Source organism: Mauremys reevesii, linkage group 8 (genome assembly GCF_016161935.1).
Source record: "Mauremys reevesii isolate NIE-2019 linkage group 8, ASM1616193v1, whole genome shotgun sequence".
NCBI classification, from domain to species: domain Eukaryota; kingdom Metazoa; phylum Chordata; order Testudines; family Geoemydidae; genus Mauremys; species Mauremys reevesii.
In genome coordinates, this window is record NC_052630.1 from 55,324,547 (window position 1) to 55,347,663 (window position 23,117).

The window sequence follows — 23,117 nt, forward strand, 5'->3', positions numbered from 1 at the left end:
AGGCGGGGGGAGCTCAGGGTGCAGGTAGCTAGGTGCTGTGTGCAGGCAGCAGGGTAGCTCAGAGTACAGGGAGGAGGTACTAGGGGCTGTGTGCCGGCGAGGGGGAGCTCAGGGTGCAGGGAGGGGGTAGCTAGGGGCTGTGTGCAGGCGGGGGGAGCTCAGGGTGCAGGGTGGGGGGAGCTAGGGGCTGTGTGCAGGCGGGGGGCGCGCAGGGTGCAGGGAGGGGGTAGCTAGGGCTGTGTGCAGGGAGGGGGTAGCTAGGGGCTGTGTGCAGGCGGGGGGGAGCTCAGGGTGCAGGGAGGAGGTGCTAGGGGCTGTGTGCAGGCGGGGGGAGCTCAGGGTGCAGGGAGGAGGTAGTAGGTGCTGTGTGCAGGCAGGGGGTAGCTCAGGGTGCAGGGAGGGGGTAGCTAGGTGCTGTGTGCAGGCAGGTGGTAGCTCAGGGTGCAGGGAGAGGAGTAGCTAAGGGTGTGTGCAGGTGGGGGGGTAGCTCAGGGTGCAGGGAGAGGAGTAACTAGGATGTGTGTGTGGGCTGGGGATTCCCACCCAATGGAAGTTGCAGAGTTGGCACTCGGGATGGGGGCAGTGTGTGGAGGGAGACTCCCCTGGCTGCCCCTGCGCCTGGGACCTGGACATGCCACTTCCAGGAGTGGCGCAGAGCAGGGGCAGCTAGGGAGCCTGCCTTAGCCCTTCCAGACTTTCAGTGGCCTATTAAAATCTCCCAGATTGGTTTCGGTAGCCTCTGGGAGATCAAGGCCGATCCCAGGAGACTCCCAACTAATCCGTGAGGGTTGGCAACCCTCCTTTCCGGGGACTATGCCCCAGCCTGATGGCTTCATGCCCATGCTCCTTCTCTGTAAGCAACGAGCACCCATGCTGCCTATTTCAGCGGTGACCATGTTATCAGAGCTAATACTTAGAGCATCGTTCCACCTCTCTGACAGTTGCTCTTCTCTTCTCTGCTACCTAGCCCTAAGAACCCTCATCTACCCCCCGCCCCATTTATGCAAATACTGAACACGTACAATGGAGATGTGCCAAACCGGGGACTTTCCTTTGGCAAAATGTCCTTCCCATTGTGGTTTCCAGGGATTGCTCCTGTCTAAAGCAGTGTTACCGCTGAAGTGAAGAGAAATGGCTATGTGCACCATGAAAAGCATGCTAATATCAGCATTTCCATATTCTTCCTGGGCGAAGCCACCTATACACAAAACCTGACCCCTCTCTGACAGAAGCATGTGAAATATTTGTGATGCTGTGTTCACATGCATAATGAAATGTGAAAGAACCTGAATTCTTGCATAGTTTCCCCTTTCTAGCCCCTACTACTTTAAAAACTGATGTTTAGTTTCACTGTTGTTCTCCAAGTGGGCTTGCACAAGTGGGCTCTTGCTCCCGCACTGAAGTCAATGTCAAGATTCGTATTGACTTCAGTGGGTCAAGGCAAAGCCCCTTCTGATGAGCTGCAGTGCCACCATGTTCTGCATGTTTATATTTTTCAAATCTTGCTTTTAAAACAGCAGAGCAGAAAGCAAGCAGTGTCTCGCTGAACAGTGCCACCTGCTGGCCAGCCAGGCTCAAAATGGAGGTCAGGTCTGCCCTGCGGGCTGGAGAATAAAGACCTGATTATGGGGATGGAGGCTTTATAAAAAGGGAAAAACAACAAATCATTCACAATGGCCCAAGGATGCCCCACAATCCTTATTCCACGTGCCAAGTTTCATGGCTAGGCCACTTTCTTCAGCCTGGGGTGTGGACGAGGCTGCACCTCATGGAGCAGTTGTGGAACATGTGTTTGTGGTTAGGAGCCAGGGGAACAGGCTCACAAAATCTTAAATCCATGATGGATTTGGTTAAATGCAAGAGTCCCACTGACTCCACTGAGCACCACATGAGGTTCCAAAATGTTGTAGCTATGATATTTGTGTCTCTTTGTTACCTTTTTGTGCCTTATTTCAACACCCCTGTGAAGATGCCCCAAAGCAGCATGGCAGACCCCAGCCCTGCTCACCCAGCATTCTCAGTCCAAGAGCTCCACGTAAATTAAGACTCCACACAGCTAATCATCTTGCATCCAGTTCTATGTATTATCAGACCCGCTGATAGTAACGTCTTCTTTAGGAGAGAGCACAACATTATCAGCAATTGTTAAAAAAACAAAAACCAACCACACGCTCCAATGTACAGCTCATCAAGAAAGTGAAACAATCTCTTTACATTTTAGGCCAGGAGGATTTTTTTTTCCCCTTTCACCCCCTCCCCCAACTTTGTGTTGCACAGAAAAAGATCTAAATCTACATCAGCTAAATCTAAGAAGTGTAGCACAAGATCACCTGTCTTATGGGACACTTTAAAAAACAACAACATGACTTACTATGCTGACATCTTACCCAATACTGAATATATCAGAAGTCATCCTCCTCACATTTAAAAATATATAAAAGGCAAGTTGCCTTTTTGTCCTGCAATATACAATTCTAATGCAGCCATTCAAGAAAGAACAGCAGGCTCGACACCATTAACATTTTTATGGTTTTCTTTTTAAAGGGACACTGTCAAGTAGTTTAGGCCCAAACCTATCAGTGAGGAAACTGAAACAGTTTTTTTAAATATATTAATTGGGAAGGAAACCTAAAAGGTTTGTAGCCAAGACACAGGAAGTGAAACTGACCATTAACAGGAAGTAGGACTGGCTGATTTAGTTTCACTGTTCAGTGTGAATGAAACACATTAAAAAAAAAAAAAGAAAACAAAGCACATATGTGGCAAAAAAGTACAGTGGATTTTAAAACAGATTATTAAAACTGAAACAGCTAAGGCATCAGTTTAGGAGGTTGCAGACACATTTTAGGAGATTGTGACCATCCTCTCTTTCCTTATGGCTAGATGGGATGGGAGGGGTGTCTTGAAACGTAGGAGAGAGAGGACTCTGTCCTGAAACTGTTTTGTATTGCAACATGAAGTAGGGACTCACATTATGGAAGAGGTGTAGATAGCCACACAGATGAGGCCATTTTTGAAGTCATTGTGATCTTGACAGTGATCCTTTAAAACACACACACACACCCACGCACCCACGCACCCACGCACGCATACCTTCTCTCAGAGAATGGGATTAAAAAACACAAATCAACAACAGTTAATGTTATGCAGCAGCACAGTGACAACTATCTGGAAAGGACTTACACGTCAAACCCCCTATATATATTAATCTTTATAAATACAGTATTCTACACCAGGAACTGTAGAAAGACGTAATTCAAGGAAATTTTGTAATTACTAGTGTCAACTCAGTGCACCATGGAGCCAGCTCGCCACTCTACAGAGGTTTCAAAGTTACGAACCCTTGTGAGAATGGACTGGAGTTTAAGATACACTTTTTAGAAGTCTCTGTTTTTCTGCAATCTGGAATGTTCTGGTTCAAGCCCCTCCCCCACTCCCTTTCCCAAAAAATAGAGATTGGTTAGGTTAAGTCAGTCGGATCCAATCAATTTGCTTTGCCGCTAAAGACGGCGAGAAGGAGACCACATTGACGTCTCTAGAAGCTTCTAGGTGAAAGCTAAATTGTGAGGCAGGTTCCGCTGTTGTTGTCAGAGTCACTTAGCAAGGGGGGCAGTCATAGCTCATCCCTCGACGATGCTGCATCGAGAGATGGCTGGGGGGCCAAGGCATCTTTGTTCTGGGCATCGCTGTGGATCTGGCCCTGTTGCCGGGACTTCCAGGAATGGGCTCTGTCCCAGTCAGTCGACATGGTCTCATTGTCCCAGATTGTGGATGTCTCTGTGTCACTGAGATAACCCGGCTGCCCTGTGTAATGGGTCGGATAAACAAGCAAGGGCTCTGCTGAGAAGGCTTTCAAGTCTCTGGACTCATAGTACTCCTTGTACTTCTCTCTAAAGAAAGGAAAACAAATATCACTAGCAGAAATAACTCTTGCTCAGCACCACTGTGCTTGCTTTGCCTTTCCATGAGCCAATCTACTGAATTGGGACTAGTCAGTAGGGTTAGATGCTCATAAGAACATAAGAACGGCCGTACCGGGTCAGACCAAAGGTCCATCTAGCCCAGTATCCTGTCTACTGACAGTGGCCAATGCCAGGTGCCCCAGAGGTAGTGAACCTAACAGGCAATGATCAAGTGATCTCTCTCCTGCCATCCATCTCCATCCTCTGACGAACAGAGGCTAGGGACACCATTCTTACCCATCCTAGCTAATAGCCATTTATGGACTTAGCCACCATGAATTTATCCAGTTCCCTTTTAAACATTGTTATAGTCCTAGCCTTCACAACCTCCTCAGGTAAGGAGTTCCACACGTTGACTGTGCGCTGCGTGAAGAAGAACTTCCTTTTATTTGTTTTAAACCTGCTGCCTATTAAACCTGCTCATCACAGAGTGAAACCTGGGCAAATGATTGAAGGCTTGAGATGAACTGAGCAGTGAGGACACTATTAGTCCTTTTGGAAAGGTGATTTTATGTAATAAAATAAAGGATCCTAAAGAATGACAAAGTATTTCAGAAACCATGCACTTCACCTGTCACTAGGGAGCAGCCACCGCTGGAGCGAGACCCTGCAGCTATTTGAATAGCAACACTCTATGAGAGAACAGGACAGGAAGCATATTTGCCCCAGCATGGCAGAGATACCTGGATATGTGAGTTGGCATTTGGTATTCAACTGGTGAGCCCCTGTATCATTTCTTATTTGCACCATTGGGGTGCCATTTTTAGATGAGTTCAGGAGTGGCCTAACTCTGCTCGCCCTGAAATCAATGATAAAACTCCCATCGACTCTAGTGGGAGCAAAGTTAGGCCAAGAGATAACAAAGGCTTTGTCTATACTAGCAGTTCTCTTAAAATCTCCCTCTATGGCATTGCTACCAGCACAGCTCCCTCATTGCTAGCAAAGTGGTCAACTGGCCGCTGGCGTTTTAAGCGCCACAACTTCCAATCCCATCTAGACCTCTTCTGGGCAATCCAATGGTTAGTCAATGGCAGCCTGTCTGCATTAGTGCTCCCAGTGTCCCTACCACCAGAGAAGCTGCTCCTGGTCAGGGCCGGCTCCAGACCCCAGCGCGCCAAGCGCGCGCTTGGGGCGGCGTGCCGCAGGAGGGCAGCAGGCGGCTCTGGTGGACCTCCCACAGGCATGCCTGCGGACAGTCCGCTGGTCCCACGGCTCCAGTGGACCTGCCGCAGACATGCCTGCGGAGGGTCCGCTGGTCCCACAGCTTCGGTGGAGCATCCGCAGGCACATCTGCAGGAGGTCCACCGGAGCCGCGGGACCGGCGACTGCCAGAGCGCACCCCGCGGCGTGCCGCCCTGCTTGGGGCGGCACAATTCCTAGAGCCGCCCCTGCTCCTGGTGCAGATAAGGCCAAAGAGTGTACCCTGCTACCACAGAGTAAGTGGCGTGGCCAATTAGGGGAACTGGCTGTTGGAGGAGGACAAAGGCCTGTCTCAGATATGTTATCAAAGGATCACTAAGCCTGTATACAGGACTAGAAGACAATTGTCAGAGGGACACTGCAGTACCTGTTGGAAGCAGGGACCAATGATGTGGTACCCCAAATTCTTTTGGGGAGATGTCATAATGGGTAACTGGACTCTGGAAACAAGGTTAGGGGAGCTTTAGGTGAGAATTAAAAAAAACCCCAACAACCCGGTTTTCTTACAAAACAAGGAGATCCACCCTTGAAAACAGATTCCTCCCATATCTTGAGATCCACATCACTTTCCGGGGTTCTGCGTGAGAGCCTTGCAGAGCTCTCCCCACAAAGAGGGAGACAATGTTGATAAGTCTGGCTGGGAGCTGGTTAAAAGATGTGACTTCTTCCTGCCCCCCACACCTTTGAAATGAAAACCCTGGATTCTGCAACACAGCAAAGTAGGAAGGTGCCATGTAGATTCTGAAAAGGCCCTGAAAGCAGGGTTTTTTAAAAGAAAAGCTCTGAGTTGCACAGAGATCTTTCCCAGGTCCTATGCCAGGTAAGGTATTCCAAAGTAGGCACTATCTACATCAGTGGTCCCCAACCTTTTCATCTGGCAGGCGCCAAACAAAGGACCGTGGCAGCGGTGGAGCATCCGCCGAAATGCCGCCGAATTTCAGCAGCATTTCGGCGGCAACGCCTCTCAATGACGTCGTTTGTCGGCGGCAAGCAGCGTCATCGAGAGGCGTCGCCGCCGAAATGCCGCCGAAATTCAGCGGCATTTCAGCGGATGCTCGACCGCTGGCCAGGATCCCTGATCTACATAATCATAATAATACACCTATACAGTTACTTCCAATCAGAGATCACCAGCTGCTTCAAAAATACAAATTTATGAATCGCAAAAGACCTCTCTGAGGGTATTATTACATAAATTCAGGCACAGAAAGGTCCGGAGATTTGCTCAACATCTGCAGCAGTGCTGGCAATATCCAAGAATCATAATATCCAGTCCTCTGCTCTGCCTACTAGTTATGCTATGGAGATGCACTGTACAAATAGCAACACAACATCCAGTTTAAGATCAGTTAGCAAGGTACAACTCATGCAAAGCCAGCTGGCTTCCCAAGCAACGAAGGGGTTTTACTTACACAGGGTGCTTGTTGTACATGATTGGCAGGAATTCATCCACAGGCAGCATCTTGCTAAAAGGTTCGGCCCCAATTAGTTTCTGAGCCCCTTCAAAGGAGATTGCATACCCCAGGGTCCAGTAAGAGTAATCTGCTTCCACAAGGTTCATTACGTTAGGAACTGCCTTCTCAGGGCGCTGCACCTGCATCCTTTTCCGACCAATGTAGCTGAAGGGGAGAAAAACCCACCACAGTGGAAACTAAGGCCTGTTTCCATTATCAGCTCTGCAGTGCAATTATACTGTAACTGGGACATCAGGCATTCCCACTTCAACCAGGGCTGAGCAAAGGCCTTTTAAGTCAGTGGGAGTTTTTCCATTGACTTCGCTGGACCATGGATCAGGTCCAAAGTGCACCCACAAGTCAAATGCTACTCCTGGAATTCTCCAGTGCCACAACTGCCCATGCAGTCCAAGGAGACTACAGGTCCCAAAACCAATGCATCATCCTGACCCAAGCAAGGATTTGAATTCTCTATGGTGCGTATCCAGTGAGGGCTGGAGGCCTCTCAGGAGCCTCTTGTAAAAACTCCATCATCCTAGAGACAGGAGGGTTGGGGCGATTCCCAAGCCTCATCCCTTCTCTGGATGAAGCCCAGATAAATCAGCGCCACCAGAGATGGCTTATCCCTTATACAAATACATCTGAAGAGAAAACGTTTTGCTTTTGGACTGTCACAGGCACTGATCCAGGGGCCCACATAACCTGAGTACCAGAAAGCACCAAACAGCAGGGGGGTTATAAAATCTGCCTGGGGGAGGAGCCCCCTAGAAGGTCTTCTCCCCCTTCTCCAGCTGGCCAGTTTGAACTCTCTGCTCCCTTGGCAGTGAACTTGGAATTGTTTTCAGGAACAGGACATAAAGATTTCCAGCTCAGTCTGTTTGCTGGCTAGACGGTCCCATTCTCCTCTTGCTTCTCTTTGTGAGAAAGAGTTTATATTTAAATGACTAAACAAAAGAGTTCAAATACCCTGTTCCTCCCCGATCCTCACAGTGAGCACATGCACCCTGTGTCATGGGAATTAGCTCAGAGTGGGGGACTGGGGTTATTGGGAGGACATGGCTATATCACTGTGGGCACTTGTTTATTATCAAAGAGTACCCGCAATGTGCTTCATTCGATGGAGGTTTTAGCTACTCCAGCCCCTTTAAAATTAACCCCCATTACTGAGTCTCTGGAATTTTGCCGCATTCTTCACAGGCACCCTGTCTGATTATTATGAGGGTACGTCCATGTTACTGCAATGCTCAGTGCATGTGGGAGCAGGGGAGAGAGTTTCCAGGTGGTTTAGGGCAGTGAAAGCTCTCGGGACAAGACTACTTACATGAGCTCCCAGTCTAGCTGGACTTGCTCTATATCATCCATCAGTTTCACGAGCTTCCTCTTAAACTGATGCTCAAAGCGCACGTCGTCTTCGATAACGAGTGTCTTCTCCAGCTCTCTGTTCACCACCTGAAAGGGATGTTTTCAAATGAGACTGAAATGGCCCATATGCTATTGAGGAGCCAGTTCTGCACCCTCTGAAGCTATGCCAAGCCCCCACTGGGAGCAGGACTGAACCCCCATGCTCTTTGATCAGTAGGAAGGTTAATGGTCATCAAAATTGGTGACATTCAATTCTACGCAGGTTTAGAATCAGAAAAAACTCATAGGTGAAATCCTGCAACAAAATTTCTTCACATTTTTTTTCCCTTCCCAAGCACAACATTGCCCCAAACAGGCTGGCTAAGAGTTTTGTGAAAAATGTCATGGCCACAGTCCAGATGTGTGACACAGTTGCACAGGCTGGGAGCTGTTTGCAAACTGACAGCACAATAGGAGCTGCTCAGTACTCAGCACTTCTGAAAATCAGGCTGCTTATGTGCCCAGATATGAATTTAGGAGTCTAACTGCTGCTCCTGTTTTTGAAAAATCGGAACCTTTTGTGAGATCCTGGATAATTCACACCAAAATAAGAGAGACTATCTAAAAATAAAACATTACTTCCTTCCCACAGCATCCAGGTGTAATACATCTGCCAGAGCACAGACATTATTTACCTCTTTCCAGATATAATAGTGGCTAAGAAAGCAGCCAATTTCCCCCCTGGTTAGTGGCCTGGAAGAGTAAGGATCTTGGTAACCAGGTAGCATGTCAATATTCAGAGCTTTCAGCTGACTTGTATTCAGTGCCCTGAGGAAAGAGAGAGCTGCTTTCAGTATTAAGAACTTTTATAGATGTTACTATTTTTTACTCAGGAAAAAAACCAATGAAATTGTTTAGCAGTGAAAAGACTTTCCTGAGCCAGGGAAGTTCCCAAAAGAGGCTGTGTATTTGTAGCTGAACACAGTTTAATTTGATTTAAATCATGCTGAACATAAGATATTTTTTAGGACATTCACCCCCAACAGTTTCAAGAAACTGCAGAGTCTTAAAAGGGTCATTGTCATATTGTTAATAACACTTTAGCTATAGTCACACGGGAAGACTAGAGAACACCTAGCTCATCTTCCACTAAGAGTTTTGTTTGCTTTTTCATTTCTTTCACCTTGAACAACAGCACTAGAGCAGTCAGTATTATATTTGCTTATGGTCAGTTTCACTTTCAAGTTCTAATGCCCTAGCCCTAGAGAGGCCACTAAGGCAGAGAGACACCAGGAGACCCAAGATCTGTTCCTAACTGTGCCACTGACTTCCTGAGAATCCTTGGGAAAGTCACTCAGCCCTGGACTGTCAAATGGGATTTAGGCACCTGACTCCCTTAGTAAACCCCAGCCTTAACCTCGGTGCCTCAGTTTCCCCATGTATAAAATGGAGATTTTGTACATTACTTTGAGAGTCACAACTAAAAAAAAACTTTATCTGTGTTTACATTACTATAATGTAGCACAATGCTGCAGCATTGGGATTGGACATATTGCAGGGGAATATTTAAATGCTACAAAAATGTTTTCATTATCATACCCCTATTTAATTTTATGACAATGTTTCTATTCAGAGAACTTTGTCTTGAAGAAAACTTTACTTCTGGGCCTAAACTATCTTCTCGGATCTCTAACGGAGACTGATCAGAGTAAGAGAAGAATAAAATAACAGCATGAAAACTTTTTTTTGCAAAACTGCACCAAATAGTACATTAAAAATGATAACTCGTAATCACAGGGCATCAAAGAGAATTGACTGAAATTAATCAAGGTAGCACTTCTAATCAACAGTTCTGCTATGCAGAACCAGATCTTTCCAAAGACTCACTTGCCATCCACAGCCTCTACTATCTTGACTGCAATCTCCTGCTCATAGAGTGTCCGCAGCATTCGATCCCGCCTGTCTTTTCGACGCTTCAGGTTGATCATGAAAATCTGGGTTAAGAAAGACATCAGAAAACTCTGGCTCAATGCAAAGTGCAGATCCAAGTTTATGCCGGACCTCAGCAGGTTTTGGGCATTTCCATTCAAGAGCGTCATTTTGGGGTTACTATACATTTGTCAGACATTTATCTTTTGAGCTGCAATTCAGAATATTTGTTGTCAGTCCAGCTGCTGATTTTTATGGGAAGGCTGAGGAAAGAATGTCCAGTATTTTCAGAAATGAAGAGTGTAAGTGTGTGTGTGTGCATGGGGGCAGTGGGAAGAATGTACTTAAAAAAACCCTACAAAATCTGACCTTTTTGGATCAATTCTAGCAGCTCACCAAATTTGGAGCAGAAACCTGAAATCTGGCAGGGACATAAAGTGGACCCAGGTTTGTGGGGTAATTGGGGTCAGGTCAGTTCTAAAAATGACTCAACACTCTCAGGTCGGGTTCGGGTTCGGGTCCAGGTCGGGCTTTAAGAGTAGGCCTGAGCAGAGCTCTACCCCTAACTGGACAGCTAAGGATTCCAGGTAGGACGATGTGCAGTAAATGCAGCAGGGCTTCATACATTGGGCAGTGAGAATAAAAAACTAAATGAACAGCGCCACATTCCCCAGGCACCATCCACACTGCGTGAGGGAGGGGCCTGGAGGAGAAAACGGTATCTGACTGAGTAATTAGAAACTGGAGGGTGAGACAAATACACAGGGGGCAGAGTCAAGGTTGTGCGGGCAACATTAGCTTTGGCATTTCCTGACTTTTAAATGCTTCACTTTGCAACCATAATGCTCTTTTAATGCACAGTTGTATATTGGAATTAGAAAGCAGGTGCCAGGGGCCAGTTGTGCAGTTTGGAGCTGGATCTGAACTTCCCCAACACACTGGAATGTTTGGATCCAGGCTTTTGTTTGGGCCAATCTCTACCCAATACAATATATCCCTTTTGTATTCAAAGGGGGGTGGAGTTGGCATGTGGTAAAGAGCACAGATCTTTACCGAGTGCTGTGTCTATCTTTGGGATTACCAATGTGCCCATCACCCTAATAACTGGACACAAGTGGAAGCAGGTTCTGCAATGCAGGATATCTTTAATTACTGCAGATCCTGGACATTTTCTGCTGATTCAATTAGAATTAGGTGTGCTCCTGAGACACACCCTGGGCAGGAAAACAAATCTGCGGGCAACAGTTAGCCCAAGCTAAGCAGACATATTTTGCCTGGTCAAAGCCCCTCCAGGCACGTACATTCCTAGGTAAAACACAGAATGTCAGGGCCGTGTTTCTGTTCTCAGGCAGGCAAGAATAAATTCAGCCCTGCAGCCTGAGAAACAAACCTTGGCCAAATAAAAACCAGACTGAGTCCCAGCTTGGTGCAAAGGCAGTAATACTAATAAAATATCAGGCAATTTAAGTGCAGCCGCAAGAAACAGCCCAGAAACACACAGGACTCCAAACATAGAAGACCAAACAAACACAGTCACACAGAATCCGCACTTCATGACACAAGCCATATAAATAGAAACTCCAGACCAAGCCAAGAAAACAAAACATCTTAAAGACAAAAAACAAGGCTCCTCCAATTTTAGTAGCTCCCTCAGTGATTATACAACTGTCTCTGGCAGCTACACACTACACGGTCCTGTGCAGGTTTTTTTAGCTCTACACAAAATGTAAACCTAGTTTATTCACAGCACAGTCTCTCTCTGGAATTCTTCCTCCCTGGTCTCTTTCTGTTGGTACTTTGCCTCTGACTGCGGCTAGCCAGCTCTAGCACTTCAGGGACAGGAGTTTCTAGAGGGATGATTTATGCACCAAACTTCCCGGGTTCTGCTTCAAACATGTTCCCAACAGTCCTGAGTAAAATCAAAACAAAAAGGCCGCAGTGGAAATGTGGCTCCCAAACAGGAAAAGAAGAGTAGGACCAACAATATAGAATATTCAATTAATACATACAGACCCTGTCATAACCCAAGTTATGCAAAATGCTGTGTATTTACAGTTTAAACACCTGACTCTCTTCAGTCACAATCTCTACCAGCTTTGCAAGGTCATCAAAACAGTGTCCCTGCTTAACGGAAAACAGGAGAAATTTAAAAAAACCCATATGTGCTGAAGTTCTTCAGGAATAATGAAGCTATCTCCAAGAACCCTACCCATAGGAACCCTAACTGTAGGGCAGGGAACCCTACCCATAGGAACCCTAACCCAAGCTCCAAGAATCCTACCAATAGGAACCCTAACCCTAGGGCAGGAGCACTCGCCCATAGCAACCCTAACATTTCTTCCAAGTATCCTACCCACAGAAACCCTAACCGGAAAGCGGGGAACCCTACCCATAGAAACCTTAATCCTAGCTCCATGTACCCTACCCCTAGCAACCCTAAGCTAGCTCCAAGTGTCCTCCTTCTAGGAACGCTAACACTAGCACGGGAAGCCCAACCCACAGGAACCCTAACTCCAAGTGAACTACCCATAAGGAACCCTAACTCCAAGGCTGGGAGCTCTACCCATAGGAGCCCTAAGCCTAACTCCAAGTGAACTACCCATAGGAACCCTACCCCTAATTCCAAGCAGCCTACTCATAGGAACCTTAATCATAGGATGGGGAGCCCTAGCAATAGGAACCCTAATCCTAACTCCAAGTGGCCTACCCATAGGAACCCTAACCCCAGGGCTGGGAGCTCTACCCATAGGAACCCTAACCCCAGAGTGGATAGACCTATCCATAGGAACCCTAACCTATAGAAAGAGTATATAGAGAGCCTAATGGTTGCAGGAAGTGACTGGAAGTGAAGCCAAATCATTGCTGGCCTGATTAAATGACCATTTAAGTCATTGGAAAGACTCCCACTGGTATCCCTGGACGTTGGATCCAGCCAAGCTTTTCAAACTTGGGACATCTGAGATCAGGCACCTCAAGGCTTGATGTCCAAAGATGCTGAGCACCCACAGCTCCCACTGATGTCAAGTGCAGCTGCTCAGCAATTATGAAATCAGGCATCAAAATTCACATGTGGACACCTCAAAAGGATCCCCATTGGCTCGGGGAGTTTTAGTCAAATAAAGACACCAGGATCCATCCCATGGAAAATTTCAACCCAACATACCAACGTTTTGGAAAGTTATGATGAACATGTGAAGACAGGATAGAAATGAAAACTGATTTGCAGCCTTATCTGTGGTGGGAGTGACCAGGCTCCCTATATGATGCACATGTCCACACAACAAAATAAAGGTACATACAGGCACTATACCATGGTACCCCCATAGTCACCACTGTCATATAATTATGATATATTTTGTACAAAGTATAGCTTGTGAGGTATTATTCTAAAAGTCTTACTCTGCCAGACATTAATATCTCATTTGATTATATGTGCTATCATTGTACGTGAAGTTATGAAGTTTTACTATGTCTATGTTACTGAAAGATGTTGTGAAGTTGGAAACACCCACAGCTAGCCTTTCAGGTAAAACAGCGAAGAAGCTAGACAGTGCTGATGGCCCATCAGCAAAGACAATGGACCTTGGAAAAGGTTTGTCCTCATCTGGAGGCATTTCAGCCAGCCTATGAGTAATGGTTGCTATGACTCAGCAAGGCATGCAAGGGCATGTGACCAGATCACGTGACACTGAACTCCATTTTGGTACTTGCATTTTTCCACAAACTGGGATGGGAACTTAGCTTGGAACAAAGGGTTCCCACCATATGCAGAAACTATATAAGATGGGGAGTGACATCATGATTTGTCTTCACTCCCCCACAACTCAACACCTGAAAGAACCTCTGGAAGACAAAGGACTTGGAATGGAGAAAGGGTACCCACGCTGCAAAGCAGATGCAGCTTGTGCCTCAAGAATCTGTAAGCCTGCTTGTATCATCAGTCAGGGTGAGATATTGCTAATTCATATCCTATCTATCTAGTATATTAGTCTTAGTTTGCGTTTTTATTTATTTGCCGGGTAATCTGCTTTGATCTGTTTGCTATCACTTATAATCACTTAAAATCTATCTTTCTGTAGTTAATAAACTTGTTTTATGTTTTATCTTAACCAGTGAGTTTTGGAGTGAAGTGTTTGGGAATCCTAGCTCTGTAAACAAAGGCTGTTGCCTATCTTCCCCACATCGAGGCGGGAGCGAATTAATTAATAAGCTTGCATCATACAGACCCCTGCGCTGTGCAAGATGATATAATTCTGGGTTTATACTCCAGTAGGGGTGCAAGTCTGGGAATCTGGGAAGTTGGCTGGGGGCCTCCTGTTTGTCTATGAGTGGCTTAGGTAAAGCACTCAGGTAACTCAGTTGGGTGTGTGGCACCACCTGCTGTCATGTTGGGTGATAACCGGGCCTGGAGAGGCTGGCTGAGTCACCAGCAGAGCACTGTGAGAGAGGCTAACTCAGCTGAATTGTTAGGGGGCACAGCGATTCCAATAGCTCCCAGAATACACCCGGGAGGTAACAAGCCGTCACACCTACCTCATCAAATCCCATCTTGTCTGGTTGTTTTGGGGGAATGGAGATGAATTGCGAGGGCTCGACTGGAGGATGATCAACTGAAAGAGAGAATAGAAACATCTACAGTGGCTGGTTACTGAACTGCGTAGTGGCAAAGAAACCCAGTAAAATTCACAGCCATCACGTTTCACTGTTTCCCCTGGAACAGAGAGGCACCTAGATGTGGAGTGCGATGCTATGGCCTAATCAGCATCATGCGCCAGAGGAGTGCCCTGAGAGGCAGAAAGCCAGATGCCACGAGACTGCAAACACCCAAGAGAACAGTGTATCAATGCACATACTGGAGCATGTCTTTCCGGCTGGGATGAAAGAGGAGCCCACATTTCAGCTCTGGCAAAATTTAAATAACAGTCGGGGGTGGGGGGAGGAGTTGCTGCTGGTGGCGCTTTCCTGTTGCTGTGGGGACTTATCAGGGGAAGGAGGTTGTGAGGGAATTATAGGCCAAAAAAACAGTAAAACCTGGAACTCTAATAATGATTTTGGGGCCACATTGCCTCTCCCCACTGCTGACCAACCTTCAGGATTGGGACAGAGGGGGTTGAGAACTCCCTGAGGACAACCCCACAGAGTTTTAAGGAAATTGTGCCCTCCAACAGGAGGCGGGGGAAAGATGATGTGAAGTGGGCAGGGAGCAAGGTGTCCTAAACACCATAGACTTATGGGAGCCAAATGGAAGTACCATGCCACTAGATCCATGACCTTGAACAAACGGTTACCCCACCAAACCTATGCATTGACCTCCAGGGCAGCACAGCTCCAGCTGACACCTTCATGCCATTGATTTCAGTCCTGCCTGAGCTGCTCAGCAGCCAATCCGGATCATTGCTTCTCTGGCTGGGAAGAGACTGACTATTGTATCTAATCATCTGTCTGGTATTTCGCTGGCAGGTTGGCTTCCTTTATTTGTTATCATGTAATATTGTGTTAAATACTCCGATGGATAAAAGAGAAGGAGATTTTGCACAAGCCCTGGCACTGCTCACTTCTAGTTCCAGCACCAAGATTCTCCCTGTGACTGGTGCAAACTGGGGGGATCCCAGCCCTGTAACCAGCAGGAGCTGAGAGGGAGCCACACTCCTGTTAACCAACTGCGATACCACTAGGAACACAGCCATCACATGGGGATGATAAAGGAGGGATTTGGAAGCCCAGCTCCTATTAATTTTTAATGCCCAGATCCCTTTAGGTGGCTTTGAACATCTCAGCCATGATTTTTAATCCAATCTTTAAGGACCTTCTTAGCATAGGATACTGCTCCCTTCAACTCCCCTGAAAACACAGCTGGGCATCTAGTGAGCAAACTCTCCCCCACACTTCCAACCACACTTTTACAGAACCCCAGTGAACATTTTACCTGATGCATTTCACTTAGCATGTATTCTAAGGGACCATTCAAGGTTAACTACTGATGCTAAACTATCTGTTTGACCTTGTCTTTAGCTGTGATGCTCAGAGTACATTTCCCAGACCTGAGGAAGAGCTCTGATTAGCTCAAAAGCTTGTCTCGCACACAAGCAGAAGTTGGTCCAGTAAAAGATATTATCTCCCCCACCTTGTCGCGCTGCAGGTCAAGCACAGAAGCAACACTGAGACAGGTGGCAAAGGGCCACCATTCAACAAGAAAGTACTCGGCATCCCAGGGATGGTTCTGCAAAGTTGGGGCAGGCTCTGACTTACTCATTGCCTCGATTGTTACATGAACGAAGTTCTCCACATCTTCCTGTAGTGTCTGGTGAAATTTCAGTGGCACTGGGAGGAAGCCATAGCGTTCTCTGTTGCAGATGTACATTTGAATGCCTGGGAATAAAGAGAAAATGGAAACAGAATCAGGTAATTTACCAGGCTGCTTCTTGGCTTTTCAAGTGGAGAAAACGGAGGTTATTTGGCTATAATGAAACCCACGCTATGGACCGCAGCCCCAACAGGTCTTCTCTCTTAAGCAACTACTTAAAAACCATCAGTGCAGTTTCTAGTATAATTTTGTTTGATCTTTAACTAATGACCAACTTCTAGGCAACCGATTTCTCCACATCCCATAAAAAGAGATTTCATGGTATTTTAAGTTGCCAGCCTGTTGTTCTCTCCTGGGGGGAGCCCATCTCAGAGCCCAGAGGAGTGATCCTGCTCACTTTCACACCCCTCATTTCACTCTCAGGACCCCATACACTGTAGAGACCAGCCCTACAGCAATGGACAGCGGTGACTCCTACCAAAACCGATCTATGCAGATCAGAGGCAAACAGATCAGAGGCAGTGAGGCATAAAGAGCTCTCAGCTACCAAAACACCAAGTGAACTACTTGCTTAGTGCTCCCACTTCTGGCCAGTGTGGGAACTGGATTCAATGCCCACCAAAGTCGAATGGGAGTCACTCCAGTAGCTTTGGATCAGGATCAAAGAGCAGAGCCGAAGTCTCAAACAGTTACATTTCCAATGGACTATGCTAAATAAAAAGTCCTTGGTTAGAATGGGGGCAAAATACATTAGGGAGTGGTGGTGAGAGGTATCAGTGGGGATGCTGCAGCCCACACCTGGCACTGGCATCTCTTCTAAAAACACATTTTAAATTTCACAAAATATCTTCCATTCTCTTCTGTGAACCCTTGGTTTCAAAACCCGAGCATGATCCTGCTGCCTTTACTCACAGTCAAAGGGACTGATGTGAACAAAGGCAGCAGGATGGGGCCCCAATGTCTAAACATACAGGAGAGAGACTTTCAGACAGCAAGGCGGCAGCAAAGTAAGAGGATCCCATATTGCAGGTCTTGAGCCTCTCAGGGAGAGTCCGAGCCTGAGGGGGAGGGGGAAATGGCCCAAGAAGCAGGGGAATATCCAAGTATCAGAAGTGCTTCCGGCTGCAGGCATCTGCACGCCCTGCTGGTCTGCAGGCATTTCCACCCACTACTGACAGAGCAGCACTCCCTGTTGACAGCGCACAAAGGCTCTGTTGTTATCAGTCTGCACGATTACGATTTCTTCCCTGAGATAAAGCAGCTTGGTATGAAGAAAACTAGTAATTCTAAGCATCCAATATGTATAGCTGGTGAGGGGAATCCATCCTCCCCTCTGCCCTGCCCTGCACTTGGGAAACTGCACAGATCCATTGGCAAAGACAAGCATGGAAAAATACACAGCTCGACCAAAGTCTCCCCATATAAGCGAGGATCACATTCTGCCCTGGCTTGGCCAAATTCTACTTTGTTATTCTGGTGTAAATCCAAAGCAACTCTACTGACTTACTCCAAATATACACAGTGTAAACAAGAGCAGAATTTGATCCATTGACTTCAGTGGGAGCAGCATGTGGTCAGCCAAGGGCAGAAATGGGTCCAGACAGAGCATTACCAAGCATTATTAAGCTGTAAAGCAGCACCGACAGGGTACACACTTGAATTCCATTCCTGACTTAGCAAATGACTTGCTTTGTGACATTTTGCACTTTGCTATTAGTCTCTTTGAGCTTAAGTTTCTCTCATTTGTAAAACTGAGATGATGATATTTATCAGTGTTTGTAAAGCACTTTGAGAGCTATGGATGAAAAATGCCACAGGAGTGCTAAGCATATTATCATCAAGGTTCCACTTCTTACCATAGCCAAGAACCTGCCGAACGATGGAGGGAAAAGGAAGAGCCCAAAGAGTATCCTATATCGAGAGAAACAAGCAAGTGGAGAATATACTAAGATGCTTTTTAATTAACAAAAGATAATAAAATGTTGCACAGCTTTGTCCTGCTCATAGGTTTCCTTATCCTCTGATAAGGATCTCAAATTGGAGGGGTGGGGGAGAATGAACCAAGCTCCAACCTCATATTAGATCTCAAAGTCAGAGGTAAAAAAATACATTGCTGATTTCATTCACTTTAGATTCTCTAGCAATTCACCATGAACAAAATCCTGGTTCCGCTGGATTCAATGGGAGTTTGTTAGAGACTTTAATGGGACTAGGATATGGCCCAGTGTCATTAGTAACTCATTAGGCAAAAAGCTGTGACTATATCTCTGTGAATCAAAACAAAGACCTTGCTTTAGAGAGGTAGGGCTTGATCCAAAAGGCAGTGAAGCTGACATAAAAGTCCCATTGCTTTCAGTGGGCTTTGAATTGTGCCCTTTGTCAATTACCCGTTGTCTGAAGGCTGTTGAAATCCAGACACACACAACAATGGAAAAATTGAAACTTGATATATTTTTTAAAATAAAAAAGCTCTGATTTTTAAAAAACAAGCTCAGAACTGAAAAATAAATTAAAAGCAGCTACAACCTGGTGTGTCAATGTTTTAGATTATTAGTGGCTAGCCATAATCCCTAGGATTTTTAGTCAAGTGGGATGGTGTGCTTTCGTGACTGTTATGTTTCTGCCATTATAAACTCCTCTCCACAAGTAAATAGTGACTGGATTCCTTGCCAAACCACATTCCGCTGTCAGGAGTCATTAAGGCAAATGGAAGAGTAAAAAAATACTACCTACTGACATTAATGGATTTGACACTGATCTAATCAACCAATCTTATCTGGCTCATCACTCCTTACCCTCCATTGTTTAACAGGCTTTCAACTGTGCAGCTCTCTGTTGTTCCAAACAATATCTCTTAAGAAAGGACAAAGTTCTTATATACCTTAAAATGGTAGCACTTTGTGGGGAAATAGCCCTCCAATTCCTGTTATGTGGGATAAAATCAACCACTGCCACTGAGACAATATGAGAAACACATACAATACATGTAGGTATTATTATTATTAGCAATGCAGTAGCCCAGAAGCCATGCTGTGCTTGGCACTGCACATAATGTTGTTGAACATATCACACCCGACAATAAAGTATTGGGGAGGAAAGGTCACCTGGTAAAAGAGATTTGTTCCTGGACTGGTTGGCTCACTTCAGCTTTCAGGCCCATTCAGCAAATCACATAACTCATGCTTTACTTTAAGCATATGAGAAGTCCCATTGACTTTGATGGGATCAAGCCCCAGGAGCATTGAGAGGGGGTGGAATTTGCCCTCTAGAGCTTCAGATAATGGTTGCTGCAAAACAATGGTCTGATCAGAGATGGCAGATGTCATCCTTATGGTGACTCTAGTGAAGTAACCAGAGTTATCAGCACAGGTGAGGAGCCTAACCCAGGCTGCTAATGTTTTCTGCACTTCCTGGAATAACAACATACAAGTTGTCCAAGGTAACAAATGGAGACAAATAGACTGGTACAAACTGGATTGTTTAAGTAAAAGAGCCTTGCTATGGGATCTGCCAAGCTGCTGGGAAAGTCACAGGGCGCCCAAAAATGCACTGAAAAGATCTAGAAGAAAATGTTAATAATTAAAAATCACCACACTGTGTTCTGATTGGTTAGTGCTATTGAGATGAGGCTGTCAAACCTTCTTGGACATTGCTTACCTGGAGGGGTCACTCTGTGGGAGAAAGGGGGATACCTGGACTGGATGGAATGAGCTTTACCATCATGGCTGCCACCCTCCTCTCTGCCCCACACTGTCTCCTGGAACCCAGTGATCCACCATGACACCACTGGGCCTTCAGCATCCTGATTCCCTTGCCTCATCTGTTCTTTTCCTTCCCCAGCTTATTTCTCCTCTTGCCTCTCTCTCTCCTTTTTCCTTCACACTAAAGCGCCTGGCTCAGCCAGCCAAGAGAACTCCATCTGGTGCAACACTGCAATGAGCCTGTGACCAGAGAGGCAGTTACACATGGGTATAAATTTGCCAGATTGGCTAACCAGACTGTGTGCTGGGCCTGTGTTTCTCCGGCAGCAAGCTTGCAGTTGGAAATCAGCACCACTGGCAAAAACTGCATTACCTGACTTTGCTTTGCTTCCCTGATGTTTGTCTTGTTTTGTCTGAGGCCATGTCTATACTACCACTTATGTCGGCAAAACTTATGTGGCTCAAGGATGCTAAAAACACACTCCCGAGCAACATAAGTTTCACCAGCATAAGTGGTGGTGAGCATCATACTATGTCAGTGGGAGAGCTTCTCCTGCCGACATAGCTACTGCTTCTTGTTGGAAGTTGTCATAACTATAAAGGGAAGGGTAACAACCCTTCTGTATACAATTCTTTAAAATCCCTCCTGGCCAGAGGCACCAAAATCCTTTTACCTGTAAAGGGTTAAGAAGCTCAGGTAACCTGGCTGACACCTGACCCAAAGGACCAATAAGGGGACAAGATACATTCAAATTTTGGGTGGGAGGAGGCTTTTGTTTGTGCGCTTTGTTTTGGTGTGTGTTCGCTCTTGGGACTAAGAGGGGCCAGACATCAATCCATGCTCTCCAAATCTTTTTGCACAACTCTCTCATATTTCAAACTTGTAAGTAACAGCCAGGCAAGGCGTGTTAGTTCTATCTTTGTTTTCTCAGGAAATGTAAATGTTCCTTTGCTAGAGGGTTTACCTCTGTTTGCTGTAACTTTGAACCTAAGGCTAGAGGGGGTTCCTCTGGGCTCTTTGAATCTGATTACCCTGTAAAGTTATTTCCATCCTGATTTTACAGAGATGAACTTTACCTTTTCTTTTAATAAAACTCTTCTTTTAAGAACCTGATTGATTTTTCATTGTTTTAAGATCCAAGGGTTTTGGATCTGTGTTCACCAGGACTAATTGGTGAGGGTATACTCTCAAGCCTACCCAGGAAAAGGGGTGTAAGGACTTGCGGGGGAGGAATTAGTCTCAAATCTGCCCAGGAAAGGTGGGGTTAGGGATTTGGGAAATATTTGGGGGAAGGCAGAGTTCCAAGTGGCTCTCCCCTAAGATTTGGAACACGCTTGGTGGTGGCAGCTTTCTGTTAACCTAAGATGGTAAATACGCTTAGGGGATCTTTCATGCGGGTCCCCACATCTGTACCCTAAAGTTCAGAGTGGGGAAGGAACCTTGACAGAGGTGGTTTTATTACGTCAATGGAAGAGCTCTTGCCCACCGGCATAGAGCGACTACACAAGTGATCTCGCAGCACAGTTGCATCAGTCCAGCTGGGGCGTTATAAGCTCACTAGTGTAGACATGCTCTGAAAGAAAACAGAATAGGACTCCAACAATAACAACAGCTCCAGACCATCTCAACTAACTTCTTCCCTCCTCCCCTCCAAAAGAAGTTCATACCATCTTTAATACCATCTAAAAGACTGTCAAACAGGGGTTTGTCCCTTCAAAGCCCCATACAGCTGAAGGGAAGGGAAAAGGGATACCGTTAAGAACAAAGCCTCACTTAATATTTTACATTTCAGATGCTTTCACTGCTTTTCCTTCTTTTGCTATACCTTTAATGAAAGGTCAAATGTTCAAACGAGCACCTTTGTGCTTTCTTCTGTGCTGCCCCACAGGCTTGGCAGGCATTTCTCCATGAAAATCGGCAAACTTACCTCATTATCCACCTGCAAATCCCTCCTCATAACCTTCCTTTGCTATGGTGCCTACAAAATGCTTGATGATGGCTAGGCTGCTGGTGTGCTGGGAGCCCTGCCTGTCATGCTGACCAAAGCTGTCTCATTGTTTCCTTGTACTCCCCCATCTGCCTGTATCCATCTGTTGTCTCTTGTCCTGTACTAAGATTATAACCTCCTGGGGGCAGGGACCGTCTTTTTGTTCTGTGCTTGTACAGTGCCTAGCACAATGGGGGTCCTAATCTGTGACTGAGGCACCTAGATGCTATGGTAATACAAATACATAATAAGTAAAATATAATACTAAATAAATAATAATAATAATTAATAATGGTTGTTACTGTGACAGATATTGCAACCGGGGAGAACATATTGTATTAAGTTTACTGCATCACTGTGGGCCGGGGATTGTACATATGACTGTGTTCTACTGGCTACTTGCTAGGGGAGAATTACCCCAGATCCTTCAGGAACTAACGCAGTGGGGGAGTGATGAGGATGACTCAGGCCCAGTTTACACTTTTAGCATGCGTATAGGAACTTTTATGGGTTTTCATATGTTCTCTCTGTAATGCTTTTGCTGTCAGACTAACGGTGCATGCTTAGAAAGAGCTGTGTGGTTACTTGTAACTGCTGGCAATACACTGTTCAGAGCACTCAGAGAGAAAGCAATGCACAGGTGCTGGCTGTTAGGCAGACTGGCTTGCTGGGCATATCCCAGTGTAAGGCAGGGAGCTGTGCAGGTTTAAAACCCGCCAGTCAGAAGGGAGTGGGACAAGGGTCTCTACCCAGTGACAGGTGACAGCTGCAGAACTGAAGACTGACTGGGCACTCCTGGAGTGGACCACAGAGTGGGAAATACAGGCACAGTTACCCTGGAACTGTGACAGTTACAACGCGAGTTGCCAGCAATAACTTGACATAAAACCCCAGATGACACTTCACTGTTCAATGCTGTAACAGTGAACAAGGGTTTCATTAATATCTTATCCCCTGTTGGGCCCAAGGCACCCCCTTTTCAACACACTAGTAGCTAAGAAAAATACAGGCAGCTATTCAAAAACAAACAAAAAAAACCCCAACCTTTCCAAAGAACTCCTTTAATCCAGACTCTGCCTTGCATAGTTTTGCTACTTATGATTGTCACCAATCATTAAATAAAGAGTCCTCTCTGGGGTAGCACTACTCTGCTGTTAAAGGTACTGTATATTCTCCACTCAGAAGGGATTCATTATTGTCATCTTTAGTGACAGCAGTAGTAGGCTATTTCATGCTTG

The 23,117-nt window shown here is 46.0% G+C and overlaps 1 protein-coding gene across 1 annotated transcript in view; it reads right to left on the minus strand.

Moving 5' to 3' along the window:
* Positions 1-2,077: 2,077 nt before the first annotated feature.
* COLGALT2 (collagen beta(1-O)galactosyltransferase 2) overlaps positions 2,078-23,117 on the minus strand; it is a 91,971-nt gene continuing 70,931 nt past the window's right edge. Inside the window, exons 6-12 of the mRNA XM_039484652.1 lie at positions 16,136-16,255; positions 14,420-14,496; positions 9,845-9,951; positions 8,653-8,785; positions 7,938-8,065; positions 6,575-6,781; positions 2,078-3,890 (exon numbers count right to left, since the gene is read on the minus strand). Of these exons, the coding sequence (XP_039340586.1) occupies positions 3,614-3,890; positions 6,575-6,781; positions 7,938-8,065; positions 8,653-8,785; positions 9,845-9,951; positions 14,420-14,496; positions 16,136-16,255 (1,049 nt within the window). The 3' untranslated portion in view covers positions 2,078-3,613. The remainder of the gene's footprint in view (positions 3,891-6,574; positions 6,782-7,937; positions 8,066-8,652; positions 8,786-9,844; positions 9,952-14,419; positions 14,497-16,135; positions 16,256-23,117) is intronic.